The sequence below is a fragment of the Orycteropus afer genome, unplaced genomic scaffold (genome assembly GCF_000298275.1).
Source record: "Orycteropus afer afer isolate SDZICR_OR568_19922 unplaced genomic scaffold, OryAfe1.0 scaffold00388, whole genome shotgun sequence".
NCBI classification, from domain to species: domain Eukaryota; kingdom Metazoa; phylum Chordata; class Mammalia; order Tubulidentata; family Orycteropodidae; genus Orycteropus; species Orycteropus afer.
In genome coordinates this window covers 1,161,377-1,188,382 of record NW_006921975.1, presented here as the reverse complement: position 1 = coordinate 1,188,382, position 27,006 = coordinate 1,161,377, and the positions used below count along the sequence as shown (strand labels likewise).

Here is a 27,006-nt window from a genome sequence, read left to right as displayed (position 1 = left end):
CAGCTGAAGCTGCATTCTACAAGTTATATGTCTTCACTTAATTCTAGATATTTCAAGCTATTTTTAGTTAGCTGCTTCTCCATGGAGCAGGTTAGGCACTTTGGGAGACACAGTCTTATTTCCAAACCACGAAGGGAGCATCTTCAGGGCCCATGGAAGACAACCCCGCTGTTGTTTTCTCCAAGAAGTTAAAGTAGGAATCCATTTCAATGACATTCTGCACCAGTGGTTTCTTTTCCCAACTCTCAAATGGACTGAGTTCTAAAACAAGATGTGTAATCTGGCAGTAATACAGATGGCCAGGGTACAAGGGCTGCCCATTAAAACACGTGGGACCTAGGCTGGAGCTGGAGGATTGTATAGCAGCAAACCTAACCCCGTTGCATACTTATGTTTCTGTGGGAAGACACATTCACAGTTCCCACTTGAAGTTCAGTAACACATGTTCCCTAATCACTCCCATCTGAGACAGTGGGAGCAGAGACTCCTCCAGCTCCCAGGCCCAGGTGGCAATTCGATGGGACTCCAGCTGGGTGGAGGGTGAGTTCAGATGGAGGCTCTGAGGAGGGATGGATTGAGGTTCAGAACAAGAAATGGAATGAGATGCGACTTCTGTAGGTGGTGATAAGCATTGAGGACACAAATGTTGTAGACCAAACCAGTGCTAGGCTGAGGACAAGGCATGGAGCTACAATGGTGTAAGGTGGCAAAGAACTACATTTAATTTCATGACCTACAACATGCACACACACATATATTTACTAACCAAAACAGAAGTTTTATGAAATGATATTTACCCTTACTACATTTTGGAATTTTTCTATTCTGTTTTATTTATTTAAATGCCAGGTCATGACTCACTAAATTGATTTCATAATCCACTAAAGGGTTGTAACCTGCACTTTGCAAAACACTACTATAGGAAAGGAGCTCTGGTGGCGTAGTACCTAAGGCATTTGACTGCTAACCAGAAGGCTGGTGGTTCAAACCCACCAGCCACTCTTCAGAAGTAAGGTTGGGCAATCTACTTCCATAGTGATACTGCCTTGGAAACCCAAGGAGGGGTCATTATGAGTTGGATCTGACTCAATGGCAAAATACAACAGCAACTCTAGGAAAAGGAAGGAGGATTAGCTTTTCTTTATCCTTCCCTTTCTCCATTGTCAACCATAGACTCTGGCCTGGAACAAGTCAGAAATGAGGATGAAAAATAGGGACTTGGATAAGGGTGGTGAAGGTGGATTCCAGGCACCACACAGGGAAGAGAAACAGGTTGGGGAGGAAGTGAGACCATGCTGTCACTGGGCCAGCTAGGAGTTCTCTGGTGAGGCCATATGAAAGGGAACTTGGGGGTACAACTCTATATCCCCAACATCTGGCACAGTACTTGATCTTACTCAATATATGTTCAATAAATAAATATTTGCTGAATTGATTCACCAAAAGTTAGATGAAAATATGTACAGTGAAGATTAGAGCCTACCCTTGGCAAACAACAGTGTAGTCAATTCGTTGTTGTTAGTAACTTTATCCATCTCCTTTCTTTGTTTCTGCTCCAGTAGCATCCAGCACAGGAAGCCCTGGTGGCACAATGGTTAAGTGCTCAGTTGCTAACCCACCAGAGGCTCTGCAGGAGAAAAGACATGGTAATCTGCTCCTGTAAAGATGACAACCTTGGAAACCTTGTTCAGCGGTTCCACTCTGTCCTATAGGGTTGCTATGAGTCAGAATTAACTCGACAGCACACAGCTGCAGCATCCAGCACTGCCTTCAGGTGGCAAAAGGGCCCCATACTGAGCTGCCCACAACTGGAGAAGCACTCTCCAAGGGGATCACTGAAGAACTCTGCTCTTGCCTAACTCCCACTACCAGCCCTCAAAATTTCCCTGGCCTGTGCCCTGCTCCCTCAATCGCTGGCTCTCAGTTAGAATCAATAAACCAGTTCAAACTAAAGTAGTCATGAGGTCACATTTGTAGTTTAAGAGGGGACTTCATCCTAGTCAATAGAGGTGGATATTTCAAAGCTTGTAGTACTCAATGGGGAAGACAATTGAAGGCAGAAATTCCTTGTGTTGTTGTGTGGTGACCTCGAGTTGGTTCCAACTTACAGTGACCCCATGTGTGACAGAAATTCCTTCTAGGGCCCCTCAAACCACACTACAAGGCCAACCACCTATTTTGTCCACACACTGGCCGTTTCCATTAACTATTAAACCATTGTTTAAAAAAAAAAAGTGTGAAAATTGCTAGTACAGTGCCTAGAACAGAGTACTGAATAAATGCTGGTTGAATCAGAATCTAAAACATTTAGTTGGGCTGGTACAGGAGATAACTTTAATACGACCTAATAAATTACCACTGTTTGTGATGATGGAAATATTCTATGTCTGTGCTGTCCAAGGCAGTAGCCACTACCAACATATGCTATCCACATGAACACCTCAAATGTGAATAATGTGACTAAGAAACTGAATCTTTAATTTTATTTAATTTAAATTACTTTGAATTTAAATAGCTACATGTGGCTAAAATTAAAAAAAAAAAAAAAAACTTACTGGATCCGACTCATAGCGACCCCTCCTTGGGTTTCCAAGATGGTATCACTACAGGAGTAGATTGCCCAATCTTCCTTCCAAGGAGTGGCTGGTGGGTTTGAACTCCCAGCCTTCTGGTTAGCAGTCAAGTGCCTTAGGCACTATGCTACCAGAGCTCCCACCTAATTTTTCTGGTGGCTCATTCTTAACCAGAGGGTACTTCTCTGCCTTATTGTCTGTCTCTGCTCTCAGCTTCCTCTTCTTTTTTCACTTCTTTCCTATAAAAATTAATGATAAATAGTAAAGACATATGGTGAGAGATGATGAGACCAGGAGAGGAAAAAAAATCATTTGTGGTTTTTATCCTGAGTTCAGGCCTCTGAAGGTGTCTGAAGAACCAAGGTCAATGTTAACAATCATTCATATTGCTTAAACTTTGGATGTATAAGAGATATATTTGGAGCAGACTGAAGAATTCTAGCCAAAGAGTTTTTATTACTTAATTGTTATTATCCTGGAAACTACAGAGGTGAAGGATGAGGTAGCCTGCCAAATTATTGTGTCCTTGACCCTGTCCTCTTCAGCATTTTTGTCAATAGCTTGGATAATGCTACCCAAAGCAGTCTTATCAGATTTGCAGATAACACGTAACTGGGAACAATAGCTAATAAACTTGCTAACTGAATCAAGATAAAAAATGATCCCAAGAGGCTGGGTCAAAACCATGAGGACATTTAAAAGGATTAAATTCTGTATTTCGAAACAAACAAAAACAAACAAACAAAATTAACGCACATATTTAAAGTTGGAGAAAGCCTGGCTTGGTAAAATTCCTGAACAAGATACCTGAGATATAAATTTAAGACCACAAACTCAGTAGGAGCCCACAATGGACTGCTTGGTTGAAACAAAACAAAACAAAAGGTAGTGCCATCCTAGGCAGCACTGATAGATGTGTGATGTCTAGTCCAAGACAAGATGAGGGTATCAGTTCATTGTCCTCTGGGTGGATTTGACCTTGCTTGCAGTGTGGTGCTCATTCTTGGACACAAACTCTAAAAGTGACATTTGACAAACTGGAAAACGTCCAAGGGAGAATGGCTAGGGTAATAAAAGACATGGAAAATATGTCATATACCTGAAGAAGTGTCAGTGCTGGGGGTAATTAACCTGAAGAAGAGACAGTACAGACAGATGGGACACATGTCTTTAGACATTTGAAGGCCCACCATGTAAAAGAAATAGACCTTTGCTGTGGGATTTGGACAATAAATAAGAATAGATAGTTGGTGAAAGTTACAAGGAGACAGATTTGAGCTCAACATAATAACTTTTAAAATGTCTAATAATTAGGGCCACTCAAAGGTAGAATGCTCTGGTGGCGTGGTGCCTAGGGCACTTGACTGCTAATCAGAAGGCTGGCGTTTCAAACCCACCAGCCACTCTGGCGGTTCAAACCCACCAGCCACTCCTCGGAAGGAATATGGAGCAATCTACTTCCGTAGTAATACCACCTCAGAAACCCAAGGAGGGGTCGCTATGAGTTGGGTCTGACTCGACGGCACATAACAACAACAACAACAACAAAGGTAGAATGCACTGCTTGGGAAGTGATGCGTTCGTCACCATCAGCAGTGTTCAAGAGGAGATGAAATGCTCACCTGTTGATCAAGCTAGAGAGGGGATTCTTGCATTGTTTAGGGTTGGTGAAATGACCATAGAACTCCACCAGTCTGCTGCTAAGGAACCCAAACAGAATGAAAAATAAAAGCCTGTTTTCCTGGCTGACAATACGTCTAAATATTTTATTATTTTTAATTTCAAGTACATAAAAATAATATAACAGATAGCCATTAGTTAGCTTTTAAGAAAAAGTTTTTTGGAGGGCCCTGTTCTCCCTTCCCTCCACCTGCCAACACCCACCATTGGCTACAAAAGTAAAGAAAATGGCTTTCAAATGCCATGTGACAGGATCTCAAACTTGAAGCCTTTATCTGTCCACGACAAACTTAGGACTAATTCAAAGACATCATGAGTTCTGCACTTTCCTGCCCAGCTTTAGGAATTGTTTCCTCGACTGTGACTAGAACACTGGATCAATTAGTTTTTCAGTTAAGAGTCCTGCTAAATCCAATGTAACATGAGTTGAACACCAAGAAAGACCCCTGACTACTTTAGATGATTGATGGAGTTACGTGAGTGAATGCAGGGACTGAGGCTAGGAAGAATGATGATTCTGTGGAGTTCTGTGTTATGGGGATGATGATTACTGGGAGCCAAGAACTGGTATTACTTACTCACTGACACTCACATAGGTGTTTTTGTAATTGTCAAGAGTTTCAGCTATTATTTTCATTTATTCTCAGTACATCTCAGTGAAGTAGGCAGGTGTTAGTATATTGCTAGCTTACAAATGACAGATCTGAAGCCCAGTGAAGTAAGGTGTCTGACCCAAGGCCACATAGCAAACTTGAGGCTGAACCATATAAGAACTCATCTCAGTGTAAAACCACTGAGAAACAATTCTTAAAATTAATAATATACCATTTATCAATTATTATGACGTACTATCTGAGAGCCATAAACACTTTACACATATTTCAGTTCATCCATACAATGATGCTATGGGGTAAGTACTGTTATCCCAATTGTTATAGATATGGAAATGAGGTTTGGAGAGATTAAGTAACTAGCCCAATGCCATTCAACCAGTAAATTCAACCTGAGAAGATAAACTTCAAATTCCTCCACTTCTCTCCATCTCTGTTGCCACCAACCAAATCCAAAGTACTGTGGTCTCTCACCTAGACTGTATTGATAGCATCCTAACTGTTCTCTCTGCTTTCATTCACACCTCCTTAAATCTACCCTCCATATAGCAGCCAGATAAATCATTTGAAAACATAAATTAGATCACGGTATACCCATGATCAAACTCCTTCAACAGTTTCTTCCCATGGCCCTTAAAATAAAAGCAAGTTCCTTACCAGCACCCTACAATGTCCTCCAAGGCTGGGTCCCTGCCATGTGCCAGACTCATCTTGCACACCCTTCTCCTCACTCATCACACTCCACCCAGGCTAGTCTTCTTTCTGTGCCTCAAATTCAACAAATGCTGTCCTGCCTCAGGGCCTTGGCACATGCTAGTCTCTCTGCATAGGATGGTCTTCTATTCTCAGGTCTCAACTCAAATGGTATGTCCTCAGATAAACTTGACCTAATCTAAATTAATTTATCTGTCATGTAGTCTCAAGGTGGTACCCTGTACATTTCCTTCTTAGTACTTACTACATGATAATCACACATTGGTATGATTATGTTATTAATGTTTGCTGCCAACACTGGACTGCAAGCATCATGAGGGCAGGGATCTTGTCTGTTTTGTTCACTGCTGTATCCCAGTGCTTGTCACACAGTAGAAATTCAAAATTTATTTGATGAATGAATAAATGAATTAATAAATAAACAAAATATTTAAAACCCAGATCAGACTCCTGAGCACCACTACTCAACCATATTATCTTGATATAAAAAGGACTAGAAAGCACCCCCTTTCCTTGACCACTCCAACACCTGCACTGCCATTTCTGGCACTGCTAGAGAAGGATGGTTTGCACTTAAAGTTGCAAAATGAATTTTGCAAAACTTGTGTTCATATGCTAATGCCTCCATTTCCAAGCCGTTATGTTCAAGTAGGATCAAATGTTGATAATGAGTGTTTTCTTTGCCAACATTTAGATACATACCATGTAATTGCAAAAAGAACTTACTGTCAGAAGGCAGTGTACGCCTGAGAGCAGAACAAAATGTTCAAGGGAATTAACCCAAAGATGATAATTAAACCATGGAATCATCAGCTAGAGAATGGAGCTGATACCTTTTATTGACTCTGGAACCTGCAAATCCCTGCTGTGGTTACTAGAACCCAAGACCAAATGGCATTTGGAGGGTAAGAAAAGGTCTCTGAGCTCTGTGAGCCTTGGCTACTACCACATACCCACCACACTACCTCCACCCTCTATCTAATTCCCCCTCTCCTATATCCTCAGGTTAAACACGTCACTTAAAGGAAAGGCCAGGAAGGTACATGCCTGTAAGATGGGCTTTGAAGAGGTCCAAAATATCCACTCTTGCTAACTTGCCACTACTAAAATAACTCTTTTGGAATCTTCTAGATAGGTGTGCATTTTCATTGGGTTAAGACCTGTTCTCTGTGAGGAGTAGGCCATGAATTAACACTTTGGTTTTCAATTGGGGAGTCAGAGGGAGGAGGAAGTGATTTTGCTTCCCAGGGGACATTTGGTGACACCTGAAGACATATTTAGTTGTCACAACTTAGGGGTGCTACTAGCATCTAGCGGGTAGAGGCCAGAGATGCTGCAAAACATCCTACAACACATAGAAAAGCTACCCACAACAAAGAATTACCCCAAAATGTTAAGCATGCCAAGGTCGAGAAACCCTTAACTAATCCATCAGCAAAGACTTATTTATTAGTCCATTAACACTTATTATCTTTTATATAGGATAGGTTCTTGCAGACATGGGAGTTGGAATGGGTTTATTTTGATTGGACAGTTGGAATGGAAAGGAGGGAGAGTAATCTGACAGCAGTGCCAAAGATGATTGATAATGAGATTGGAAGCTGAGGACCAGTTAGTCTAAAAGGAAAGGAATGAGAACCTGACCTGAGGATGAACAAGAGATAAATAGCACACATGCTGCTGAGGCAAAATTGGCGAAGCATCACAGAAGAACGGCACAGGGAAGTAAGGAAGAGAAAGAAGACAAAGACGACCATTAAGACTCTAGCTCAGTTGACTGGAAGAAGAATGATACATCAATAGATCTGCCAAGATAAGCAGATCTGTGGGTGGGGGATGAGAGTGGAGAAATAATGGTCTGTTGAGTTTGTGATGCCATGAAGGCCTCCAGGTGAGACTTTTTGAAGAGCAGTTGGAAATATGAATCTGGAGCTCAGGAGTGTAGTTGAAGCTAGAGGTATCTACATGGAGGTAGTGAGATGAGATCCCCCACCTGGCATGTAACAGGAGCTTCATAAATATTTGTTGAATGCATGAAATGTAGAGGAAAAAAACATTTAGAGTAAGAGGGCCAAGAACAAAACCTTTAGGAACATCTTCATTGAGAGACTGAACCAAGAGGAAACTGAAAAATAGCAGGAAGGGTGCTAGAGCTATTTGAGTTCAGTGCTCTGGAAACAGAAGAGTTTCGAGGAGGAGGAGGCTTTGGCCAATAACATCAAATGCTGCTCAGAAGTCAAGTAGAAAGATGTCTGCGAATAGGGTTAGATTTGGCAATGGGGAAGTCAGCCTGGCTTCTTTCACTTAGCAGAATGCATTTAAAGTTCCTCTATATCTTTTTGTGGCTTGATAACTCATTTCTTTTTATGCACAAAATTTGATTTTCCAGTCACCTATTGAAGGACATGTTGGTTGCTTCCAATTTTTGGCAATTATGAAAAAAAATATTAATGTGCAGATTATTTTGTGTGGACATAAGTTTCCAATTCATAACCTAGGAATCTAATTGCTGAATCATACAGTAAACCTATGTTTAGCTTTGTAAGAAACTGCCAAACTATCTGCCAAAGTGGCTACACCATTTTGCATTCCCACTAGCAATGAATGAGAGGTCCTGCTGCTTCACATTCTTGCCAGCATTTAGTTTTATTTGTGTTTTGGATGTTAGTCATTGTAATAGGTGTGTAGTGGTATTTCATTGCTGTTTTTGTTTTTCAATTCCCTAATAACATCTGATGTAGAGTATCTTTTTATATGCTAACTTGCCTTCTGTATATCTTCTTTGGAGTGGTGTCTATTCAGATCTTTAACCCACTTTGTACAACATTTTAATTTTGAATATGGAGTGCATTAATTTTCTATTTGCTACTGTAACAAATTTAGTGGCTTGAAACAACACAAGCTTATTATCTTACAGTTCTGAAGGTCAGAAATCTCATACAGGTCTCACCAGGCTAAAATCAAAGTATCAGTAGAGCTGCATTCCTTTCTGAAGGAATCCGTTTCTTTGCCTTTTCCAGCTTCTTGATGTTGCATGCATTCCTTGGCTGGTGGCCTCCATCCATCTTCAAAGACAAGATTGGCTGACTGAGTCTTTTCCATAGTGCCTTACTTTGATACCGACTCTACTTTTGCCTTCCTCTTCCACATTTAAGGACCCTTGTGATTCTGTTCAGCTACTCAAATAATCCAGAATAATCTCCTTATTTTAAGGTCAGCTGATTTAGCAACCTTAATTTCATCTGCAATATTGATTCCCGTTTGCCATGTGATGTAATATATTCATAGGTTCTGGGGATAAAGACATGAGCATCTTTGACAGCATCATGATTCTGCTTACCACTTATGATATGTGTGTGTATGTGTGTGTAGAATATGCCTACACACACACGTGTGTGTGTATGTGTGTGTGTGTGTGTGTGTGTGTGTGTGTGTGTGTATATATATATATATATATATATATATATATACACCATTTGCCCAATAGGGAAAAAAAAGAAGTCTATATACAATACCAGGAAGTATAAGGGATACAGAGGAAAAAGGACTGTCCTTCCTAAAAAAGAACAGTTGTTGACCAATATAAAACTCAACACACAGAGAATAAATATACACACTTGCAAACCAGCAAGCATATTTCACTAGACTGGAAACCTTACCACGGACCAATACCACAGGTTTAGAAAGCACTGGACTATATGTTCTCTTGAGGTCCCTCCCAGCTCTAAGTTTGTTTGATCCATTGGAATTCACTGTACTGTGGTATTACCGAGAGATTCTTCTTGTGATGTATCTCAATCAGTTTCTTCTTAGCTATATTTTTCTTCTTCCTATTTCTTTCAAATGTGATCATTAAGTCAGCAAGAGACTTCAGTTTCCTTTTTCCCCTTGATTCAAAAGGCTATGTAAAGTGTTCTGTAAATTATATGCAATATTGTTATTCCGATCTTTGGGGTAATCAAGTTGTTTGACATTTTTGTAATGATGCCTTTTAGAATATGGGTGGTGTAATTAGCTGCCACACTGTACATTAACAATACCTGTCCGGACCCTACAGACTTGGAGACTATAAATAAAAGCGTGACAGCTGGCTCCAGCCTTGCTTGTCACTCACCATTGAAGGGAACACAGCCAGGGAGCTACACTAGAGGCCCTAGGACTCCAAGATGTAGTCAGAAACAACATCTTCAATGAGAAGGATTTGGTGTTTTGCTAGTGGGAAGAGATGGAGACAGGCACTCTTAGGAAGCAGACAACATAAGATATTTCATAGGGGGAAGGCACAGTAACCCAGGTAAAAACAGCATGTAACCAGCACAAAGGTATTTTATACAGAGGAAAAAGACAGAGGACTACAACATATTCTTTCTTAACCCATTACTACCCAGGAATGAAAATAGGAAAGGGCCCTAAAGGAATGGATAGAGAAGGTGAAAGAAAAGAAAAGCTGTGCTACTCGGGGACTCACTGTGAGAATAAAGCAATAGCTGCTTTGGGGGTGGGGGGAATCAGGAGCCAACAGAGGGCAGAGTATGTTAAAAAGAGAGCTGGTGAGAGGAAAGAAGCAAAGAAAGAATTACTTAGTTTCCCAGACATGTTTGAGACACTATGCTAAGAATTTTCCATGTACCATTTCATTTCATCTTCACCTTATGACAATAATAAAAAGTCACATTTATCATTGTGGCATACTTTGTAATCTACTTATTTATCTCATTTATTGTCTTTTTTCCCCCTTACTAGTATGTAAGTTCCAACCTATCACAGTGTCTGGCACATAGTAGATGCTAAATAAATATGTGTTGCGTGAATAAATAGCTAACATTAATTGAGTATCTATTATGTGCTAGGCACTTCACGTGACTGAACTAATTTTAACATTCACAGTGATGCTGATACAGGTATTATTACTATTATCCTAGTTTTACAGATGAAGAAACTGGGTTAAAGGCACAGAGATAAACAATGAACTCAAAACATTAACCAAAATGGTATAACTCCACAACCTGCCTATGTAATCACTATCTTATCCTGAGCCTCAGAGACATTAAGTTGCAAAAAGTCATACAGCTCATGACTGGCAGAACCAAAATAGGAATCAAGTTCTTCCTGTCTTGGAAGGTGTTGCCCTTTTTCTCTACACTTCATAAATTCATAAGATTGCCAAGGCAAATATTTCTTCCATCAGCATTTCACCAAGGACTTGTCTTCTGAGGTATAGAAGTGGGTTTGGTTCCTTAAGGAGTCAGATAAAGAGAACAGACATCCCTCCAAAAGAATCAAGAGTCCCAAGGGATCATCCATCTGATGCTAATTTTCCTTGTTGGTATTTCGGGTTGGAGGGAACTGAGACAAGCAGCTGGTAGATGGATCATTGAAAACTCATGGGGGATCCATCTATGCCACCTGGACTAAGAGCTAGACTTTGAGGTTAAATCACTTTCAGGGCAGGCAAATCCTGACCCATGCTGCCCTAGAGAGCCCTGAAGTAGGAATGGTGCTGACAAAGCATTTCTGAGACACTGCTTCATAATTCATTTGTGACCTCATACAAGACACTTCCTCTCTTTGGGTCACATTTTTTTTTTTTTTATGAGAAGGAGTCAGACTAGTGAGACTCTAGATTCAATCAGAAAATCTCCCTCCACTTTGTGTCTTTCATATATTGTCCTTTTCCCATCTGCCACCTTTATGTCAGTTTGTCATACTGTGGTGGCTGCTATAGTGCTGGAGCATAGTGCCTAAGGCACTTGACTGCTAACCAGAAGGCCGGTGGTTCAAACCCACCAGCCACTCCTCAGAAGGAAGATGGGGCAATCTACTTCCGTAGTGATACTGCCTCGGAAACCCCCGGAGGGGTCGCTATGAGTCGGGTCCGACTCCACAGCACATAACAAGAGCAACAACGGTGCTGGAAGCCATGGCACTGGTATTTCACACACCAGCAGCGTCACCCATGATGGACAGGTTTCAGTGGAGTTTCCAGATGAAGACAGACTAAAAAGAAAGCCCTGGCCATCTGCTTTCAAATTTTAGGTAATGAAAATTCTGTGGATCATAACAGAATATTGTGCAATATAGTGCTTGAGGACCAGGCCCCTAGGCTGAATGGCAAACTCACCAAAGATTACGAAGCTAGCATAAGACTGGGAAATGTTTAGTTCTGTTATACATAATAAAGTCACCATGAGTTGGCACCAACTTATCAGCAACTGACAAGATTTCCACATAAAATTTCATTTAGAAAAAGGATCCCATCATTTAAAACTGTGCTTGAAAGCCACTGAATAAAATAAAATTTATGTTCTTTCCAGATCAAACATGCTAGAATCTAGAAACATAACCAATGTTCTTTGGGTTAACTTAGTGTTCCATTCAGCAGTACTTTCTGCAGCCAGGAATGGGCCCACTGTGAGAAGCCATTCAAAGGTCCCCTATGCCCTGTTGTTGTTGTTGTTATTTGCCGTCGAGTCGGTCCCGACTCATAGCGACCCCTCCTTGGGTTTCCGAGGCAGTGTCACTACGGAAGTAGGATTGCCCAACCTTCCTTCCGAGGAGTGGCTGGTGGGTTTGAACCGCCAACCTTCTGGTTAGCAGTCAAGTGCCTTAGGCACTATGCTACCAGAGCTCCTATGCCCTAGCTTCTCTTAATGATGATTAACCTAGGCCTTATATGGTAGTTGTCCCCATATTGAGCTACTCCTCTCTGGGCCTTCTATTCATTCATTTTACATATATATATATATATATATATAGAGAGAGAGAGAGAGAGAGAGAGAGAGAGGTGTTAGTGAAAAGAGGAAATCTTTCAGCAAGATGGATTGACCCAGTGGCTGCAACAATAGGCTCAAACATAGCAAGGATTGTGAGGATGGTTCAGGACTGGGCAGGGTTTCATTCTGTTGGACACTGAGTCCTTACGAGTTGAAACCAATTTGATGACACCTAGCAAAGATAATATTGGGGGGGTAACAAGGAAGGGAAACGATGCACAATAATCAGTATTTACAGAACAATTGTGCCTCTGTTTTGTACAAAAGAAGAACATTTACTGATTTCCTCTTCTTGCTGATGTCCAACACTGTGTGTCTTCCTTTGGGACCACAGTAGCTCATTGTTTCCTGAGGATTGTGGCTGATCTATAATGCTCTTCAGTCTCTTGCCTGAGTCTCAGTCAATAGCTGCAAGCCTCTCATTTTGTATGCTTAGTTTGGAACTTTTCATTTGCAGTGCGTTCCCTCACATCTGCTTACCCACACACTCTTATAAGGTCTTCCTTTGTCTCATTGTGCCATCATACACAGGCTTGAAGGTTTTACTAGGTGCTCTCCTTTCTGTGGATGATTCATAAAGATCTAGTCGAAGTCAGAGTTTGCTATATACCCTAGTATTTTCTTTTTATAAAGCTTTAAAACATATAAAAATAACAATACAGGCAGTTCCCAGATTATGAACAAATTCCATTACTAAGTCTCTTTAAGATGAATTTGTACATAAGTCAGAACAGATAGGTATGGTTCATATCTAACATCAGTCTAAATGTTTGTCTTACTATATAGTATATAGTATGCCTTTCTGTGCATTAAAAATAAACATTAAGGAAACAGTTCCAGATACACTGAAAAATCTTTAACAACATAATAATACAGTAATAATAATGATGATGATGATATGATGCTTGTCGCAAAGTAGTACCTGTTTGTTATTACCTGTATGCACCCTGAATTTTTAAAACAATAGGCTTTGGAGAGGGTAACTAAGGGTTGTACATCAGACTTTCCTAACCCAGGGACTGCCTGTATGTTGTTTAGGTATGAGTATTTGTATGTTCTTAAAAAGCCAAGGTAATGATAAATACAAACTTTAGGATAGTAGTTAGTAGTTACCTTACAGAGGAATGGGATAGAGGAGTAACACATAGATAGAAATAAGTTATTGGTAATGTTATAGTTCTTAGGTTGGGTGATGGGTTTATGGGTGTTCTTTATATTCCAAACATATATTAATTAATGTAATAAAATTGGAAAGGCCCATGCATAAACTGAAAAAAAAAAACCTCACTGCCGTCAAGTCGGTCCCAACTCATAGCGATCCCTCCTTGGGTTTCTGAGGTGGTATTTCTACGGAAGTAGATTGGCTAGTCTTCCTTCTGAGGAGTGGCTGGTGGCTTTGAACTGCCAGCCTTCTGGTTAGCAGTCAAATGACTTAGGCACTACGTGGTTTCTTCTGTGGCTCTGGGGTTCAAAAAAATGATTACAAGAACAATACAAGATTTTTCTGTTAACCAGAATTTCACCACCATAACATATTTACTTTTGTTTTTTGTTTCCTTCCAGTCAGTCCAAAGCTTGTAAAACACTAAGTAATAGCTCATATTTACAGATTATCCTCTCCCTTGAGTTTTTTTCTCCCTCAATGATTGCCCATAATCTAGTCAGGTTGGGTTTCTCCTTGTTGAAAATATATTCCATCTCCCCAAGAGGCTACCTTTCAATAGTGTTCATGGATCTTCATCTTTCTCTTGGATCTTAAAATGGAACTGAGAATTACCAGCTACCCTCTGAATAATTTTAGGTGAAGAGCCATTATTGCTAGTTCCAGCCTTTCACCACCATGACTACCAGTAAAGATGGATTCTTTCTAGGGTTGCCAGGTGAAATACAGGATTCCTGGTTAAAATGGAATTTCAGATAAATAATAACTTTTTTTAGCATAAGTATGAATTAAAACCAAAAAACCAAACTTACTGATACCGAGTTAATTATGACTCATAGCAACCCCCATTGGGTTTCTGAGGTGGTAAATCTTTATGGAAGTAGATTGCCCAGTCTTCCTTCTGTGGAGTGGCTTGTGGGTTTGAACCGCCAATCTTCTGGTTAACAGTCAGATGCCTTAGGCACTGTGCTACCAGAGCTCCTAAGGATGAATTTGGGATATACTTATAAGGCCGGCATTTCAAACCCACTAGGGAGCTCTGGTAGCATAGTGGCTAAGGCACTTGACTGCTAACCAGAAGGCTGGCGGTTCAAACCCACCAGCCACTCCTCGGAAGGAAGGTTGGGCAATCCTACTTCCGTAGTGATACTGCCTCGGAAACCCAAGGAGGGGTCGCTATGAGTCAGGGCTGACTCGACGGCACATAACAACAACAACAAGCCACTCTTCAGAGGGAAAACTGGACAATCTACTTCCATAGAGATAACACCTCAGAAACCCAAGGAAGGGTCACTATGAGTCGGAAACGACTCATCAGCAGTGAGTTTGTTGTTTGTTTGTTTGTTTGGGTATACTAAAAAAGAATGTTCTTTACCAAAAAACCAAATTTAACTGGGAATCCTGGATTTTTATTTGCTGGATCTGGAAGTCTTATCTCATTTTGGCCAGAAATTACTCTTTAATGCTATTGTTGGGTGTGAATCCTGGGATGTGAGTCTTAGAATCAGAAAGACTTAGGTTCAAATCCAAGTTCCCCTGCTTAAGACCTTTTATTATTTTGTTTTTTAAGTCTCAGATTTTTTATCTATAAAATAATAGATAACCTTATAAGGTTATTGAGAATATTAAATGAGATAATTTTTGTATAGCCCTTAGCCCAGTGCCTATAATATATTAAGTATTCCATGGCTGTTATCATTACATGTATTACTGGAAATTTAACATAGAACAGTACGCGCCTCGGGCAAGATTTGACCTGGTATTGCAAAACTCTCTATTTATAGGCTAAATTTGGAAAAGAGACTCTCTTTAATATCTCCCTTGGTGATGATCAAGGCAAAATGGCACCTACTCTCTTCCTTTTTGTTTCTGGGTACTCCATTTGACCCCTGTCATGAAGTACCCCATACTCATTATCTAGTTGGCATTCTCATTTTTATATAAAGAACAGCATATTTTCATGTGTTCATGTGTGCACACACTTGGGTGTGTTTGGGAGTCATTTAAAATTCTTAAAATTAAAGGCTATTGTTTTCCATTTTCTGATAGAGATGCTTGAATAGCTGATAATCACTTTTTTTTCCATGCAAGGAGATTTTTATATTTTCTTTTTGTAAGTTTTATTGTTATTGGGTGAAAGTTTACAGGGCAAATTCATCTTCTGTACAGCAGTTTACATACACTTTATCTCATGACATTGACAGCAGTTTCCCATAATGCAACAGCTCTCTTCCCACTTTCTCCTCATAGTTACTTCTTCCCTTTGTCCTCCCCTCCTATGCACTCCTGCCTTCCGAGCTGTCTCCCTGTACATATACAGTCCTTCTATTCTCCCATGATCGATCTTTCCAAGGAGTGTATCTACCTAATGTAAATGTTCAGCTCACATGCCTGTCTTTTGTTTGGCTGGAAACCACAGGTGTGGGTTCAACTCCAGACCTGAAGGGCAGCCAGGGGCCATAATCTCAGGGGTTCCACCAGGCTCTATCAGAGCAGCAAACCTGGTCTCTCTCTCTGTCTCTCTTTCTCTCTCTCTTTTTTTCATGATTTTGAGCTGATAATCACTTTTGAAATGTTACCCTCAGGCCACAACTAATGAATTTGACTGATAAAGGGGAGCAGTCCTAATCAAAATAGAGTTAAATAGAATGCATGGAAAGTAAGAAACCGCAGATACTAAGAATGCTCCATTTCTTATAACAGGACCATAAATGAATTAAACTGGTTTTTTACTGGCCTTCATCCTACTTTCAATGCCTTCTGTCCTTTCAGTACTCAATGCCTTTACTGTTTCTCCTCTTTGGGAGGACTCCTGACCCTATGCCTTCTATTCTCTGATCCACCTCTCCCATCAAAACCTCCTCATCTGCTTTCCCATTATCCTGGCATACAATCAGAGATATTCATTGATCTTAACATGCTAATGGCTGAAAAAGATTCTGTTTAATCCCTCTCCCAAGCCCAAACCTGAAGATGTAAGCCTAAGCATTCAGGGCATCCTAGCAGATAGATAAGGGAGACCATGCAGGACCCCTTAAATCACACCACATTATCAATTGCCTGTTCTGTCCGCTTCGCATGGATGGAAGGGAGCAGCGGTGCAGATAATCTAAAGATCATTTCCACTTGGTTTGGGAATGCACCACACCATGTTGTTGAAGCTGATTTGCCTTGCTAATTATGTTCTACTGAAACTAATATTGAAATTGGTTCACATTTTTTAAAAGTTTATATAGGCCAAAGTGGGAAGAGGTAGTGGCGTGGGCCACTTTGAAATGAAAGAAAATTGATACTAACCATGAGGGGGACGTGAAAGTTCTGCACATGGGCTGATGTTTACAAGGCAAATGTGCATGGGTCAAGACAGAACTTTATTGGTTATCCACAGGGAGAACAGGCAGCTACCTACCTGTGTGACTCACTGGGCATTCAAAGGCCCGTCTTCCTAATAGCCTGCCTGGAATCTAAAATCTTCCCTGGGCAGTGCAAATGGCTTATGCATGGCTACTAAGCAATTAAGTGCTCAACTGCTAGCAGCAAGCTTGGTGGTTCAGACCCCCCCCCCCAGAGGCACCTCAGAAGACAGGCCTGGAGATCTGCTTCTGCAAGGCTGCAGCCTTGAAAACCCTATGGAGCAGTTCTCCTCTGACAGACACGGGCTCACCATGAGTGGGAGTCAACTCAGTAGCAATGGATTCTTCATTACTATCCTGTCTTACGGGTCTTAATCATAATAAAACTGGGGTTAAAGCATTACATAACCCAGGAGGAGTAACATATTTCCTAGCAGACACATTACCAGCTTTTCTGACTAAATCATCAGCCATCACTGTCACTTTGTAGGAAAAGCACTAAAGGCATGAGACACAAAACAGTTGTACCTTGATGGGGCACGAGTACACTAAGACGTCCCTGGGAAGCTATGGTGGAAGTACAAGATCACTGAGTGCCTTGGGGGTGAGGTGAGAAGGTTGCTGAAAGAGGGTCAGACAACCTTCACCTCTTCCCTTCACATGCGTTCTTAGTTTCCTGCTCATGGGGGCCGTAGAGAACATTCTTTCCTTCCTTACTCATCTGCTGGGCAACTATGCTATCAAGGGTTTCTGGAGAGTTTTAGAGATCTTGGTTTGAGTTTTGTAATGTAGAACCAATGCTTAAATGTACATTGTATTTCTGACCCTACAAGCTGCAACAAGGGACCATGATTCTAATGAAAAAATCCTCTCTTTTCCTGTTACAGTCTGCTCCCAATTCTCGAGAGGGGTGTATGCCATCTTTGGATTCTATGACCAGATGTCGATGAACACCCTGACCTCCTTCTGTGGGGCCCTGCACACGTCCTTTGTCACGCCCAGCTTCCCCACTGACGCAGATGTGCAGTTTGTCATCCAGATGCGCCCAGCCTTGAAGGGCGCTATTCTGAGTCTTCTGGGTCACTACAAGTGGGAGAAGTTTGTGTACCTCTATGACACAGAAAGAGGTAAGCAAAGGCATCTGTTCTTTCTTTGGATGTTTATTTAACAGTGGTGTTTAACTTTCCTCAACTCCCATTCTCTCCCAATGAATAAAATCGCATGCTCTCTTTTAATTTTATTTGATATTCAAAATAAAACTGAAGATCTAAAAATCAAGGCAGTGGTGATTTTAGAATCTAATTTTTCAAACTGTATATGTCCTCTCCCCCCTGACCTTGAAAAGTGGTTTGGGATACCCTCCTACTTGAGAGTCACTGTTGTTCAAAAAGACCCTCTTTCCAAAAAAATTATCTGGTCTGAAAAACACAAAGAAAAAGCACCTTAGTCTAAAATGGAGAGAGGACTAACTAAGCTGTAAAGTTTTGGAAAATTAATACTGTCAGAGACTATAAGTATCCCCACTTCCTAGATGAGAAAACTGAAGCCCAAAGAGGAAATGTGCTTTTTCACACAGCAGTTTAACCGCAGAGCTAGGGCTGATCCCAATGTCTTCTGCTTCCAGGGCTTGCTCAACCAGATCACGTCAGGCCTTCAGCTAACAGGTCCTCAACATTTACCTGATGGAAATAATTAGCGGAGACTGGCTGAAGTTGGGCTTTGCGGATAGCTGGTTTTTCTAAAGTGAGATAATATGTGGAAGACACACGCTATTGAAACAGTCTCTGAAATTAAGGGTCCATTCTTAAACAGTATCCAGTAAGGTGTAGTAATTAATTAGCTAAAGCACATACATCATAATTCAGCTAAACAAACTGTTCCCAAATGCAGTTATCTTTGAGGGGTCCCTCAGTAAAATAAAGGGATGATTCCGGAAGAAAATGTTACTTTGTCGGTTACGTCCTGTAACTTTGGTCATAGGCCGAGCATGGTTCTCCCTGACTCAGAGAAGGAAGGAGCAAATGGAAGGCCTGTCTACCCAAGGGGTGCCTGGAAAGGAAATCCTTCATGGTAACTTAACTTAAAGGGCTATTTTTCACTTAAAAACCCAGGGTGCTCTTTACTTTACTCTCATTTTGCTGCATCATCAAGTCTTATCAGGAAATAATAAGACCTGTATTTGCCTATGGTACTTACCTCTGAATGTTATCAAATTTCATGAACCTGAAGCAGGAGATAGGAGTTCTAGTTCAAGCTCTGCCACTAACTAGCTTAACCAATTCACTGAAGCTCTCTTGAGCTTGGAATCCTCATCTAAGGTGTGTCCCTCCTTACTGTAACACCCTATGACTCTGTAATTTTTGAGATATTATACCAGGCACAAGACACTTTTGTATCTTGCTACTAACTCCAATTCACATATTATCAGTCAATTCTACAGCTGTTACCAACTCTCAATGGTGTGCTCAAATCCTGTGATAGATGCTGTATACAATGTTGTCCAGATGTGGGTGGTCAGAAAACGACATGCATAAAGCAATTCACAAACAACACAAGTTCAATGCCACGCTACATGATATTGACTCTGGTTGTTGTAAAACTTGTGAGAAGAGAACACCCCAGGAAAGGAGAGTTGTCAGAGAGGCTTGCTAGAGGAGCTAGGCTTTAAAGGATGGGTATCTTGTGGATTGCAAGAGAAGGAGATGAGGGAAGAGAGTGTGAGCAAGAGGCAAGATTGGGACGGCACACTGTGAGTTTGTGCAGAACCTTGCCTAACTAGGGTACCAAGATAGTTTGAACATTAGTTCACCATTTCCTAAATTTCAATTCATTTCACTTCTCTCACTGAGGATGAATTAGCCTATTTCTATAAACTGTCTAGCGTATAATCTAGTGCATTAGCCTATTTCTATAAAGTGTCTGGTGTATAATTTAGTGCATTAACCAGTTGCCAGGGAGTTGATTCAGACTCATGGCAATTTCTTGTGCATCAAGAGTAGAACTGTGCTCCACGGGGTTTTCAATGGCTGATTTTTCAGAAGTAGATTTCTAGGCCTTTCTTTTGAGGCCCCTCTGGTGGATGCGAACTGCCAACCTTTTGGTTAGTTGCTGAGTGTATTAATCATTTGCACCCACCAGGGACTCTTATCTAATCCACAGCAATCTACCTTTTAGAACTGGTTGTTATTGTTATATGCCATTGAGTCGGACCCGACTCATAGCAACCCCTCCTTGGGTTTCTGAGGTGGTATCACTACGGAAGTAGATTGCCCAACCTTCCTTCCGAGGAGTGGCTGGTGGGTTTGAACCTCCAGCCTTCTGGTTAGCAGTCAAATGCCCTAGGCACTACGCCACCAGAGCTCCTTTAGAACTGGTAGGAAGTTTTTAAATCAGGGAGCTTCCCTCCTGAAACTTTTTCAAAACTGTAGATTGTGTTACTAACGCTGTCACCTCTCATTGATTCAAGAATAGAAGTTACAATTATGGATTTCTCTTCTCCTCTTCCTTTTTCTCTGCTCATTAGCTCTCTATTAGATGAAAGGAAGTAAAAAGTCAGCCTGCATCTATTTCTTATCCCTGCGTCTTTTCTCAAATCATCACACTAAAGAGTTTGGACAATTCTCTGATCTTGGAGCCAAAGGAAACCTCCTTTCTGACTCATATTTATTAATAATCTTTCCACTCTAGCCATTTAGCTGGTAGGACTAATCTGCTCTGCTTAGGAGATATGGATACTTTCCATAAACCTTTACACTTACTTCCGCTTGGAAAGCCTTCCCAAAACATTGTACCATGACCTTGTTTCCAAACTTTTCAATGGCTTTCTGTTGCCCATATTGAAAAGGATGCAGACTATTCTTCAAGACTCGCCATCCTTATTCCTTAACGAACTAACAAACCTGTTCTTCCTCTACTACCTAACTGCAGGCAGATTCCATTTTCCCCAAATGCCCGAATGTGCCAAAACAATGCATGCCTCAGCAACTTCATTTCCCCTTCGTCTTGATTATTAAAATCCTGCTCATTCTTCCATTCTTCAAAATCCAGTTAAAACTCTTCCACCCCCAAGTAGTCTGCCCTGATGATCCTAATTTGCAATGATTCATTCATTCATTCATTCATCCATGCATTCAGTAGGTGCTAGGGTTATGTGAGGAACAAGAAAGACATGATTCCTGCTATTATGAAGTTTTAGTTTTAATGGAGGAGATAGAGAAAAAAACAAGTAAACTGATAGATAAAATAATTATGCATTTAGGTAAGGTACTATGAAGGAAAGAAAGACACAGGTAATAATGGATGGGAGCTAGGCCTCATTGAGAAGAAGACATTTAAGCTGAGAACTAAAGGGTGAGAAGGAGGCGGGCATGTGAATAGCAGACGGAAAGAGTGTCCCAAGCAGAAGAAAGAGCCTGTGCAAAGGCCCTGGGACAGGGAAGAGCTTGGCATATTTGAGGAACTGAAAGAAGATCAGTGTGGCTAAATGACAGTGAAGAGGGAAACCATGGACTTAGACGAAACTTGAAAGTAGACAGGAACCAAATTATAGCCATGGAGTTTGGACAAGAGGTACAATAAGGAGTTTGGATTTTATTCTAATTGCAATGCAAAGTCTTTGGAGGATGCTGAGTAGGGTAGGCATATGATGCTGTCCCTGGGCGGTGCAAACCATTAAGGGCTCAGCTGTAAATCAAAAGTTTGGCAGTTCAAGACCTAAAAGTATCTCAGAAGAAAGGCCTGGCAATCTTTTCCAAAAAGTCAGCCACTGAAAATTGTCTGGAGCCCAGTTCCACACTGACACCCGTGGGCTGCCATGAGTCTGAATCAACTTGATAGCAAGGGGTTTTAGACACATGTTATGATTTACGTTTCTGTGGAAATGGAGTGTGGTACAGGAGTGAAAGAAGGGCGGCCAATTTAAAAGCTGTTGTAGCCATCCAGCTGGAGAAATAATGGCGGCTTGGACTAGACTGGAAAGGAAGAAAAGTGGATGGAGTTCAAATATATTTTGAAAACAGAATCGACGGGACTTGGAGACAGATTGGCTGTGGGATGTGAGGAAGAGGAAGGATTCATGGATGACTTATGAAGCTTTTGGCTTAAGAGACTGGGTAGATGATGGTACTATTTACTGAGGTGACTGGGTGGGAGGAAAACTAGTTTTGAGGAGCAGATATTTCTCCTGCTTCTGAACACCCACAGGACTCTTTTGTGCATGTAATTCACTTGGCACTCAGTAGAACTGCTCTCTGTTATTATTTCACTGAGTCTGCTGTATATTTTCATAAGCCCTTCTCTCCAGCCAGGTAATAAGCGTTTGGGTAGTCCTTAGATATATATAGGCCTGGACACATAATTAGTGTTTTCCCAACCCACGACTGATTTTTCAAGAATAAACCTTCCATGTCTGATTTTTAATGTTGGGCAGAAAGAAAAAGAAGAGAAGAGAAAGAAAGGGAGGGCGGGAGAAAGCCCAATTTTAAAATAAAGACACTTGATAGAGAGGTTTTAAATACTCATTACAATTTCTATTCTATATCTTCTCCGTTTTCCACAATGATCATCTACTGCTTTAGTAATAAAATGATAGGGATAAAGGAAATTGTAAAACATAATTTTAGGATATTTTTTATTATATAAGAGAGAGGTGGAAGATAAAGAGAGACAAAAGGGATCACCTATAATTACATCCAAATAAGCTACAGATTAAAATGATGAGACTCCACTGTATAAGGGTAGGGATGAGTGAGTTCCTGAGAAACGGGGTAAACATTTGAGGTCATTTAAAAGATTTGTAGCACAATCAGGGAAATGTTACCTCTGGAAATATGAAACATTGAGTGGATTTCAGGACTTTCACAGCTATTCTTTGATTTCTATCAGCAGAGAAAGGTCTGATTTTGTGTTTGTAGGGCATCACTTTGATGCTTAGTTACTAAAATACTGCCTTGGTTCATTAGCACAAAATTGAAAATTGTACTCCTGATGCTACATACATTAAAGATTCAGCTCTTGGAAAGATTATGAAGTTGACTAGGTGTGTCATTTGCCACTTCTGTAACCTCTCTTCTTAATTGTCACCCCTGTCCTCATTTGTCCGGGGAGCCTTACTATGGCACTTGTCCATATCTGCACTTTCTGGCAGGAGCAGAGCCTCTGATGTCTCTGTCCCAAGCTGCCTCCACACCTCCATAAAAAAAAAAAAAAAAAAAAAACCCTTTCCTATCCTGTATCTCATTCCCACTCATGAAGTCTCTCTCTTCAAGTGACAATACCTCAGGTGACCGATTCATCCATGTTAATATATCTATGGCTATAGAACCTTAATCCAAAGTGTGACTTTCTAATTCTGAGATCCCAGGCACCACGAGTCCGGTTTGGGAGGTCTTTTCCCAACATGCCTTCCTCCTATCTAGAAAGTCCTAAAACTATGCCAGGGCAGTGGCCACCTCTTCTAGTTTTCTATGAGACCTATCTTTTGAGTATAAATCACAAGCTCTCTGTGGTGCTAGTATTTCCCCTAGAAGAGTGACATACCTGAGAACTGCAGCCAGACTCTCTCGTGCACCTGACAACTCTCCTTGGCTTCAATGGGTACAGCCCACAGAGATGAAAGAATCTGGCCCAGGCTGTGGCTCTCAGCTTAGATAATGAGATAATAACTCTAGGTGCCCTTTGAGCCAACTAGTCCCTACCTTCTTGCCGGTGTTCAATAAACTCCTGCTGTCTCCCATTCTCAGCCTGAAACTCCCTACTTAGTTCCCAAGTAACTCTCTGGAGGTCAACAGCCATCTAAAAGAACTTTCTATTTGTTCTAGAAGGTTGTGGCAGGAACATGGGCAGTTGTAACAAGTAGTCAGTCAGTCAACAAGCAATTTGGGCGTTTCCTTCTGCTAGCTTGTGCGAGGCCACTAAACCAAAACACCAAACCCACTGCCATTGAGTCAATTCTGACCCACAGCAACTCTATAGGACAGAGTAGAACTGTCCCATAGGGTTTTCAAGGCTGTAAATCTTTATAGAAGCAGATTACCTCATATTTCTCCCATAGAGCGGCTGGTGGGTTTGAACCACTGACCTTTAGGTTAGCAGCTAAATGTCTTAACCATTGTGCCATGAGAGTTCCTTTTTAGGCCATTGGTGAGGTTTAAAAGAAAAGCAGAATTAAGCCTTGCCTTTGAGCAGTTGATAGTCCCATTGGTGTAACAGTGATTTATTGCAGGGGCCTGAAATAAATGAATTTTTTAACCAACTACTCCAACACCCACCAATGACATTTACATTCATTAGGGCAGGCACCTTGTGACAAGATTAAAGAGAGGCCAGATATCTAGGAAAGTGGGAAACTGTTGAAAGGTCCTGAAGGGCATAAAAGGTAAAGAGATTCCCCAATACTGGTCTGATAGAGACTGATGAAATGCTGAGACTATGGCCCCTAGTCACCCTTTGGGCCTGGAATTGAACTCACTCCTGGGGCTTAACTCTCAGCCAAACAGTGGACAGGCCTACAAGCTGAACACCTACACCAGGGAGATGTAATCCTCAGAACATTCAACCATGGGAGACTAGAAGGGCAGCAAACGCATGGGGAGAAATGGAAGGAGACAAGAAGGCACAGGCAAGAAGGACACAGGGAAAGGGTAACCACGAGAGGAAGTGGGAGGAGAGCTATTATACTGTGGGGAATGTAACCAGTGTCACAAAACAAAATGTGGTAAACTGTTGAATGTAAAACTAATTTGCTTTGTAAAATTTCACCCAAATCACAATAAAAAGTTTTTTGTTTTTTTTTTTTAAAAAAAGGGCCTTTCCTTAGAGGATCATGGATCTTATCAGACTGGGTGCATTTAGACTCAAGTGAGAGACAAGTTTGGCTTCAATTCTGTGTATCTTCCTCTATGTTGCTTGCTATTCACCACCTACTTACATAACCTAGCCTGGTAACTTCTATCCAGTTCTACTTTCCCAAATAAAGCACAGAATCGATTTCTCTCTCTCTCTCTCTCTCTCTCTCTTTCTCTCTCTCTCTCTCTCCCAGGACCCTGTACCTCCCCCTCTTTCTGGACACACACCCCCATACAAATTAGTGGCATAAATCAACAAAGCCCCATTATTATCATCACTTCATCATCAGGATAAGAGCAGCTACCATTTCTTGACCACTTAGTGTGCACTAGACCCTGAGATGGCTTTTTACATGGATTATTTCATTTAATCCTCATAACATCCCTGCATCTTTACAAGTAAGAAAACAGACATAAAAAGGTTAAGTGATGGGTTTTTGGGTCACACAGTTAGGAATTAGTGAAGCCAGGATGGAACCTAGGTCTACCACATTCCAAAGATGATGTGCTTTTCACTGAGCTGACAGACTGCCTCCCAGACTTCTAACATTAGAAAACACCTATTATCTCTGTCCTTAGTCTTCCCTTAACCAAGTGAACACTCCTAGTTCCTTCGGGCATTTTTCAAAAGACCTGGTACACAGAGCCTCCCTATCCTGTCTCCCCGTGGATGCATTCCAATCTGTCCATTTCCTACCTAAACCATGGTATCCAACAATGAACACAATAGCTGGTGATACCAGGATATCAGGGACCCAGATAGGCAGGTCGTCAAAAATTCAAGTTAAAAGGCAGAGCAGCAGCAAAGGTGAAGGTGGAAGTGTGAAGGGAACTCATAGATTCCTCTCCGTGGCAGAGAATTTCCAGAGCACAGAAATATCTGAACTTGCAGGTCCTCCTAGCTAAAGGGCCATATCTGGGTGGAGAAGAAAGAATCAAGGAGAGACTGATGATAGGTTCTGCCATGGATACTTGGAAGAGACTTTAGAGAAAGTAGTATGTACCTTAATTGGGGAAAAAAAAAAAAAAGGGACAGATAACCGTGGATTTTTTTTTTTTCTTCTCCACTTTAAGAACTGATTAAAGGATGTGTGAAGGCAACAGATGGCTCCAATTCTAGTCATGTCCATTTGCCTTCTGGGAAAAGCAAAGCCAAGTGTGTTTTTATTGAAATTCAAGCTACTTTTTACATTTGAATAAATTAGGAAGGCCCAGAGAGTACATTATCCTGTGAGAGACAGATGATACTAAATTCCCCTGTTTGAGTAGCAATAATTGGGGTTGACAGTACCTGAGACATTTAGTAGTTTCTGCAGCCTGCCTAATCTATTGTGATGACTCTCAACTATGAGAGTATCTTGAGAGCCTGCACAATAATAATAGTGAATGACTATTTGGACTGGATTGTGAATAAAAGACTGTACATATGTCTATAATGAGAATTTCATTGAAAATGAAAATATTGAAGCTGTCATTTTTTTAATACTTCGATTTGCACATCCTTGACTGCTTTGGGGCATAAAAAGAGAAAGTGCTGAGCAATTTGTTGTCGGCTCTCGAAATAAATTATCATTTAAACACTTCCTCTCCACAAAGGTTATTAGCTTAGTAGCTTGTTCCTGGGGTTGGACCATCAGTAGAGGGGGGAAAAAATCACAAGACATTAAACTACACTCTTAAAAGCTGAATATTAGTTACTGTGGAAATTGTTCTCTCAGTAGCTTAACATATTTTGTTGTAGCTCTCCAGTGCTGCAGATTAGACTGCAGCGACTATTAATAAATACTGTCATATTTTACAGCTGTCATGCAAAGCTGAAAAAAGGCTTTGCTGTGATTAGATCCTGTTTACTGTAATATTTCCAGCTCAGACTCAAAAAGGCAGTTTTCCTATAAAGGTATTTTCCATAAGTAGAATATTTCTCCGTCGAATGACATGACTAATTTTAATGTGTCGTTAACTCCTTGGTGGCAGTGATTTTGAGGTTCAATTGACTTCATTGCTGAAGATACATTCCTCTCCAGAGATGCATTAAAACTAAAATGTCAAGTTTTCTCCCTTGGGTTGTCCTTCATATGCAAAGATTGTGCTACTAATGTCAGGAGTTGTGCTTTGAGCACCTTCCTCCCCCCTCCCCCCACAAAAGGACAGATTTTCACTGGTTCATACACCTTTTGCCCAGTCCCTCTTGTGACGAATGACACTTTTTGCAGGACAGCTGGCTGGGATTTAGGGTAGGAATGTCACTTCAGCGAGGCTAGCTAGAAATTCTGCTTCCTGAGCTAAAATGCCATCA

At 41.0% G+C, this 27,006-nt stretch overlaps 1 protein-coding gene across 1 annotated transcript in view; it reads left to right on the top strand.

Moving 5' to 3' along the window:
- The window catches only part of GRIA3 (glutamate ionotropic receptor AMPA type subunit 3), a 359,162-nt gene that overhangs the window by 83,499 nt on the left and 248,657 nt on the right, over positions 1 to 27,006 (top strand). The window contains exon 3 of the mRNA XM_007953365.2: positions 17,754 to 17,993. Within this exon, the coding sequence (XP_007951556.1) occupies positions 17,754 to 17,993 (240 nt within the window). The remainder of the gene's footprint in view (positions 1 to 17,753; positions 17,994 to 27,006) is intronic.